The sequence below is a fragment of the Propithecus coquereli genome, unplaced genomic scaffold (assembly GCF_000956105.1).
Source record: "Propithecus coquereli isolate 6110/MARCELLA unplaced genomic scaffold, Pcoq_1.0 Scaffold27, whole genome shotgun sequence".
Lineage (NCBI taxonomy): Eukaryota > Metazoa > Chordata > Mammalia > Primates > Indriidae > Propithecus > Propithecus coquereli.
Window position 1 is genome coordinate 2,034,264 of NW_012148285.1, and position 8,389 is coordinate 2,042,652.

An 8,389-nucleotide genomic window follows, 5' to 3' on the forward strand; every position below is an offset into this window, starting at 1 on the left:
TATATAAAAAAAGAGAGAATTAGAATGAGAAGAATACAAGAAAATAATATTTAGTCTAAAATAACAATGAATCACAGAGGTTGAAGTTTAAAGAGATTGTTTTGTCTCCATTATCATTAAAGATAAACAAAATGCCCTCCAAAATAACAATCAATGTGATTCTGAAATATAGATTAGCAAAACACAGGGCCAATAATGAGATTACTTTCAAGAGGAGGAATGGGTATTAATGAAAGTAAAATTGATATATAAATTATACGACGTCTTATAAGGCAGTGAGCACTCAAGGAGGGAGCAGCATCTAATGGGAAAATTGAGATCATGGACTCAGGGTCGGCAGAGGGTGATCTACAGGAAATGAATAATGAATAGCGTGTACAACACCACCTGCTGATCTGAGCAGCAGGGAGGGAGGAGGTGATTCTGGAAGAGGCAGAGGGCTGGTGGGAGATGAGGACACACTGGTGCAACGTATTAATAGTATCCTCAGGAAGTAGGATCTGCCCGGGCACTATGGGCTGGGTTATACGACTTTCCTTTCCATCGTCTTCGGTGACAGCCCAGATCAACCATTTCCGTTTCTGAGGATTTACTCCTGCAACCCGCGCTCCACTCTGAGTTAGACTTGCTCCTAGTCTTTGGTCCTCCTTAGGTTCCCACGGACTCCCTGCCCCTTCCTGGTTGAGCACCCTCTGAAGGAGAACTAACGTCTCCCTCCTTTGGACTCCCACGATAATTGGCATAGGCCCCTCTCAGCGCTTGATCACATGCCCGTTAACCCCGTGCCTTTCAGTTCTACTAGAACTAAAGTTAGGTGTGGGCAACAAACCTTAAACAACGTAAGTGTGTAATGTAACTGCTCTAAAAATGATTGCTATTTATGTCACTGCCTTGGTTTATATCCGAACAGAAGAGATGCATAATTGAAATTATATCTTTATGTAATTTAACCAAGAAAATCTTTCCAAGTGCCATAAACAATGCAACCATAGAGAAATTGTTCTCCTAATTGGTGAGAGTGTAAAATAAAAGAGAAAGAAAAGAAAAAAAAATGAGATCATATGGTGCATATTGTTCTGCAACCGGCTTTTAGCACTTAGAAATATGCCTAGGACATTCTTCTCTGCCAGAACCTGGCAGATCTAGCCCTCAAAGGTATACACACACACACACACACACACACACACACACACACACACACAAACACACACATGAGTGTTCATTGCAGAATTGTTTGTGGTAGCTGGAAATTAAAGACAAACTCTACGTTCATCCCTAATGAAATGGATAAATAAAATATAACAGATGCATATTTAGCATTAGAAACACTAAATGCACACCTAACAACAGAGATGTGTATTAAAACAAAGTGAAAAAGGTATGAAAAGGGCATTAAAGGATAAGAAACAGAATGAGAACTATGGCACAATACCCTTGATGTAAACGAAAAACATGTACATACACAGAACACTATTTTACAAGGATACATGTATATCCAAACACTAATATACCAAAGCACTAGACAGAGTAGGTGCCTGTGGCGGAGTGCAGAGGGATCAGAGTGGGGATTGGGACCAAAATGGACAAAGTAAAGAAAATATAATAATATTTAAATAAGAGAGGTCTTGCAGAGATCAGCAATGACAGCATTTACGGTATTCCATAGAGGTGCCATAATTTACTGAATTCCTCTACTGATAGGCATTGAGATTCTCCAGTCTCTCATGAGTATGCACTGTGGGGGGTTCAAATAGACTCAGTTTTAGTGGCTCTGCTGTTTACTAGCCATTTGCCCTTGGACAAGTTACTTAATACCTCTCAGCCTCAGTTCCTCTCTTGTGAAACAGGAATAATGACATCTGCTTTCTTGTGATCATGTTTGTAAACCGCTGAGCATGGCATCTGGCACACAGCCCAAGCCAGCAAGCAGTTCTTATGCTCACGAGAGACTTGCAGGAGACAAGCCCACAGGATGGGGAGCCCCACCGGCAGAGGCCGGGTGGATCTTGCTCATCCCTGTACCCCGCCAGCACCTGGCACACTATACACCCTTAGTCACCGTTTCTTCAGTGGGTATGGTTTTTGTCAGCAGTTTCAGGGTAATTCATCTTCTATGACATCTAATGACCTGATCAGGTTGCCAGCCACCTCTTCTGTGTTTATTTAGTAGTGGTTATAAATCACTGCTTTTCACACACTGTGGTATGAGCATCTAAACTTCATGCCCCTAATTTATGGTTTATGTGAGGGCTAGAGAAAGGGGGACTCCTCTGCCCTCACCCCCCAGAAGAACAAAAACTCAAAGATGACATCTCACAGACAATGAGTCAAAAACAGCAGCTCTTCTGCATAGCAAGATCTGTAAAAGGCCATCACGGAGCTCACTCCTGTGTGACACTGAACAAGTCACATAAACACTTCACGCTCAATTTACTCTTCTGCCAAAGGCGGCTAAGACCACCTGCCCCCCTCTACTGTACGGTGTTTTAAAAACTAAGATAATGTCATAGCACCTTGTAAAGAATAAAATTATATGATTAGTAATTATTTAAGGAATACAGTTATTACTAGTTCAATTAGTAATCTGTGTTTGGGGAGGGAGTTCAGGTGAAAGACTGAGTCGATTCTTCAGGGACAGTATCTTTCCTGTTCTGGCCACGCTGGTGCTTTGTGCTAATTGCCTGTAGGGGGGAGGAGATGCCCCCTTGGGGTGGGCAGAACCAGCCGGAGCGAGTTAGGCTTCCAGGCGCCGGATCCAGCGCTCCTCGAAGGGCCGGGACCAGCCCCGGGGTTAAAAGCAGCGGTCCCAGCCGTGGGCTGGGAGCGCGCAGCGCCGCCGCCTTCCCCACTCCGTGCCTGCCCTCTCCTGGACGCGCCAAGCACCGGGGACAGCGCGACGGATGCGGGAGGATCCGGAAGCCAAAGGTATATTTCCATAAATGGTCCCTCGACTTACTATGGGAGAAAAGGAGAGAGAGGAAAAGAAGGAAAAAAGATGGGGAAAAGGAAAAGAGCAGATACGAGGAAAAGAGAGAGAAAAGGGAGAATGTTGGCCGGGCGCGGTGGCTCACGCCTGTAATCCTAGCACTCTGGGAGGCCAAGGCGGGAGGATCACTCAAGGTCAAGAGTTTGAGATCACTCTGAGCAAGAGTGAGACGCCATCTCTAGTAAAAATAGAAAGAAGTTAGCTGGGCAACTAAAAATATATAGAAAAAATTAGCTGGGCATGGTGGCGCATGCCTATAGTCCCAGCTACTCGGGAGGCTGAGGCAGGAGGATCGCTAAGGTCAGGAGTTTGAGGTTGCTGTGAGCCAGGCTGATGCCACAGCACTCTAGCCTGGGCAACAGAGCAAGACTCTGTCTCAAAAAAAAAAAACGTAAAAGAAAATACTAGCTTTGACCTCATATTCAAGATAGTCATGTACAAACTAAGTTATTGGGAATATCACTGTCAACCACCTCCCAAATATATGAAATATTTTAAAATAAAACATGCTTAAAAACTTCCCTACTAGGACCAGGAATGCAGGATTAGGTTGGTTGGTTTGTTTTTGTTTTTGATGATTCCATTTCTCTTTTTTTTTCACTCAGGCTAACATTAAAGCAAGGCTTAAATTCTGAGAACGTGCACCCACATACAGCGAGTGCCAATAGCCTAGGAACAATCTTCATAATAGGAAAATGCCAGCCCAAAATGACAGATTTGCTGTGGCTAATCCACAAGTGCCAATTGAGAGTTGTGAAATTTAGGGGGGAAATGGGCAAAGGTGAGCAATTACAATATCCAGGATTCTCTTTAAGAAGCAAGTCTTGGCTGCTTCTCTCAACATCCTGAACTTTCAAACCAAATTTACAGGCAAGCAGAGGTAAGAAGCATCTATGCATCATGTAAGCGCCTCCTAAGAATCCTTTTGTCCCCAAGCGAAGCTCCACTGGGCTGCTTCCCTGCCTCAGCTGCCCTATACATGGCACACCCTTGCTAGGATTGAGAATTCAGTATTGCTCTCTCTCGGTTCTTCTAGAAATGCAAGTACTTCTGGGTTAATTTAACACTCCCAGATTGTGAGAGAACTAGGAACCAAAGGGAGAGGCCTTTCAAGGGAGAAAAAAGGCCCTGAAGAGCAGTCAAGTTACTGAATACACCCTTGAAGATAAAGTTACAGTCACGTCGGCTTGAGGAGTTTTTCAGGCTCATGCCAAAGATCTAGCTGGTGCAGCATTTCTTCCTGAACTTTCTGAGCAGCTGGGGTCAACAGCTACCCACTCTAGGAATAGCCTTTCCTTTTCCATTTTGTCTGTTTTATTCCTAGGCTAAAAAAAAATTCTCAATAGGCACAGAGCAGGGCCTAAATTGAATTTTGGCACCACTGAGGGCCACAAAGCACCAGCCCCCCACAGACCAAACAACTCACAGAAGAAGACGAGCAGTGTCTGTCTGTCTTCTTTCTCCTGAAGGGACACAAGGGAACAAGTACTTGAACTAGCAGGAGGTAGTAAAATGGGCATCAGGAAGGACTCTTAAACAGGAAGATGAGCTGATTATCAGGTTGGCAACTCAGTTCCTCAGCTCCCTTAAGTCCTAAATGAAAACAGGAAGTAATCACCTCTTCTTCAAGTATTAGATTGAGGTAAGAAGGAGGGTTGAAATGTCCTCTGAAATCCTTGTCATCCCTGACTCAGTAGAGGGACTCCACTGCTGACCTAAAGAAACAGACAATTATGCCCTGACCCCTTGATACAATAGTAATAAAATAATAATAATAAGTAAAGAAACAGAAAAATAGAAGAAATTTCCCTTCTTGACTTCTGGGTGGATTTAAGTGTCAGGATATCCAACGTTTTTGCTTTATATTGATGAAAAGAATAGTTCCTGGGGCCTTTAGCCAAGAGGTATGGCTAAGTGGTCTCTTTCCAGTGCACCAGAACCAGCTAAGCACACCTGCACACCGCCCTTGAGTCGCATCTCCCATCGGCCTGCTCTTCGGGCAGCAACCGGGGTTGCTGTGGGACACATCATGGCCTAGAGAGAGAGGCAGCTTTCCCTCCCGGTCTCCAGTGCCCAGATGAGGACAGATGACTCAAGAAATATTTATGTTTTCTTCTCAGATTTATTAATTTATTAGTCAAAAGAAGAGGAAGGGCTTTGTTTATGATCTTCAGAAAAGTCTAAATTCTGGCCAAGGAAAGGAAATAGCAATTGTTCCATTATTAACAACAGCTGTTTTTTTTTTTATCTGTGAAGTGTTAAGAATTACTCCATGGTTTAGAGGTAGACATATTGATAATATACCTCAAAAGATCAGGGATCTTCTCTGAAATCTTCTAGTTTCCCTTACTAATTATTGATACCCATTAACGAACTAAACCCCTTTTGGGATAACCCCTGTTTATGTCTTTAGCCTGTTCCATGTAAACTTATTTGGGCTTATTTATAGTTTTATTTGTTCTACATTTACCTCCTCGTGAATCACATATGCATGTCTTCTGTATATATTCACTCTTCCCCTTCTTTTCATGATTTTATAGACTCATCATGTTTTTCCTCAAACTTTACCTTTCCTGATGAGAAGTTTTTACCTGAGAGGGGAGGGATGTAGAAGACAGGGGAGGAAATTTATCAGAAACTTCTAGGGGAGCTTTTCCAAATACAGTGTGTCTGCTTCCCACTTGCCTGAGCATATCTAAACTTTAGCTGGGGAAATTTATATTTAGAGAATTTTTACATATAATTGTAATGGTCACCTCCCTCTTTTCTGTTGCAACCATTGTTCTGACCTGAAGAGCCCTAATCTTTTAGTTCTGTTTTCATAATGCACATCTTTCATTTCCATGTTAGCTCCTATTTGGCATTCTAATGGAATAAAATTTTCCAGCTGTTGTGTAGCTGACAGCAGTTTGAGAATACAACAAAAGTTTGCAATTGTAAAAAATAACTTGGTACTTAACTATGGAGCCTGGAGAACTACCAGACCTTTCCTGGTGCAGATCCACCTTCTCCAATAGCTCCTTCTTCACTTGCTTTTCTCTCAGCAGTTTGCTCTGAACAGGTTCTTCCGGTGACTGGAGCAACAAATGATGGGAGGGGCCAACAGCAGTTCCTCAGAGGGCTTCGTCCTGGTGGGTATATCTGACCATCCCCAGCTGGAGATGATCTTTCTCATAGCCGTCCTCTTCTCTTACTTGCTGACCCTGGTTGGGAACTCAACCATCATCCTGCTTTCCCGCCTAGATGCCCGGCTCCACACGCCCATGTACTTTTTCCTCAGCAACCTCTCCTCCCTGGACCTTGCCTTTACTACTAGCTCAGTCCCCCAAATGTTAACCAATTTATGGGGACCAGAAAAGACCATCAGCTATGGTGGCTGTGTGACCCAACTGTATGTGTTCCTTTGGTTAGGGGCTACTGAGTGCATTCTGCTCGTGGTGATGGCATTTGACCGCTACATCGCAGTTTGCCGGCCCCTGCACTACACCACCATTATGAATCCTCGGCTCTGCTGGTTGCTGGCTGCTACTGCCTGGCTGGGTGGCTTGGGCAACTCTGTGATCCAGTCAACATTCACTCTGCAGCTCCCATTGTGTGGGCACCGGAGAGTGGACAGCTTCCTCTGTGAAGTGCCCGCGATGATCAAACTGGCCTGTGGAGACACGAGTCTCAACGAGGCTGTGCTCAACGGTGTCTGCACCTTCTTCACTGCAGTCCCACTAAGCCTCATCCTGATCTCCTACTGCTACATTGCTCAGGCAGTGCTGAAGATCCGCTCCGCAGAGGGACAGCAAAAGGCATTTAGCACGTGCCTCTCCCATCTGATGGTGGTATTCCTCTTCTATGGCTCAGCTATCTATGGGTATTTGCTTCCGGCTAAGAACAGCAACCAGGACCAGGGCAAGTTCATTTCCCTCTTCTACTCTGTGGTCACGCCCATGGTGAATCCTCTCATCTACACTCTAAGGAACAAGGAAGTGAAGGGGGCACTGAGGAGGCTGCTGAGGAAAGGAAGAGAAGTCAGCTGAGAGAAGAGGAAACACCTTTGCTGTTTATTGCTTCTTCATCTCCACACACTTTTCTCACTATCTCCTGGCCGGTGAACATGAGGAGTACTAACCCCGGTAAAACCAAGGCATGTTTCCGACAACTCTAAGCTCTTGGGACATGGTTAGTATTATTTGTAATGTTCTACACTTATTTACAAAAAATCCTACTGTGAACAACAGATTGCAGGGCAGATGTGTTGTTGAAGGCTCAGAGGTAATTGACCTGGTACAGACCTATCTCACTGTCTCTGTCTCTGTTGTCCACGTATTATTTATTATACCTGATATTTCTACAGAATTCTGTACTTTTCTAAACAAAGCCCCTCCACTTGCGGTATTTTATATAATGTTACTATAATTCCAGTAAATCAAGTCATGTATTATTAACTTCATGTGAAGACCCAAGCAATCCATCTTTGTACCCTATCCATCCATTACCTTTGTCCATCTCTCTTCGTCTCTTCTTTGTAATACTGCCGTCTGTCTATCCATGCTTCCCATCCATATATCTCTCTCATCTTGTTTACCCTCTCCCTTACATCCACATTCCAGTTTCCCTTCTGCCTGATCTAATATTTAAGGAGAACAGGTAGGAAAGGCCATTTGCCTTTCTATTCTAGACAAAGAGGATCCCTTGATATAGTGTTATTTAAATCATCACACCTAAAAGTCCATCAGGTTTGCTGACAGCATTTGGATATGCCAGTCTGGTTGGTGGATGATGAAATGTCCTAAGATTCCTTAAGCAAGTTTGAGAGCCCAAGAAAGATCATCCACCCATAAAGTGTGTCCTCTGCCTCAAGACCTAGTCTTTTCAGCCCTGCAGTTCCTAAAACTCAGCAATCAGTCCAGCACACAATGACTCACCTCAAGGAACTGTAGTCCCAGCTACTCAGGAGGCTGAGGCCAGAGGACCACTTGAGCCCAGGAGTTTGAGCTTGCGATGAGCTATGATGATGCCACTAAACTCCAGCCAAGACAACAGAGTGAGACCCCATCTCAAAAATGGAGGGGGACGGTCTGGACGCAGTGGCTCATGCCTGTCATCCTAACACTTTAGGAGGCTGAGATGGGAGGATTGCTTGAGCCCAGGAGTTCAAGACCAGGGTGAGCAACAAAACAAGACCATGTCTCTACAAAAAATAGAAAAATTAACTGTGCATGGTGGTGTGCACATGTAGTCCCAGCTACTCAGGAGGCTGAGGCAGGAGGATGGCTTGAGCCCAGAAGTTTGAGGTTGCAGTGAGTTATGATGATGCCACTGCACTCTAGTCCCAGACAATGGAACAAAACCCTGTCTCAAGAAAAAAAAAAGGTTACTTTGGCTATATTTGGCTATTTGGGGTCTTTTGTG

General features: G+C 44.2%; 1 protein-coding gene across 1 annotated transcript; it reads left to right on the forward strand.

Moving 5' to 3' along the window:
- The first annotated feature begins 6,033 nt into the window (after positions 1-6,033).
- LOC105813036 (olfactory receptor 2C1) lies at positions 6,034-7,054 on the forward strand. The gene has a single exon (XM_012647615.1). The coding sequence runs from the start codon at positions 6,073-6,075 to the stop codon at positions 7,012-7,014; it is 942 nt and encodes a 313-aa protein (XP_012503069.1). The 5' UTR covers positions 6,034-6,072; the 3' UTR covers positions 7,015-7,054.
- The last annotated feature ends 1,335 nt before the right edge of the window (positions 7,055-8,389 follow it).

Bases quoted from the DNA above. Each gene is read 5' to 3' on its own strand.
- LOC105813036 (XM_012647615.1), top strand. From the start codon at position 6,073: ATGATGGGAGGGGCCAACAGCAGTTCCTCAGAGGGCTTCGTCCTGGTG.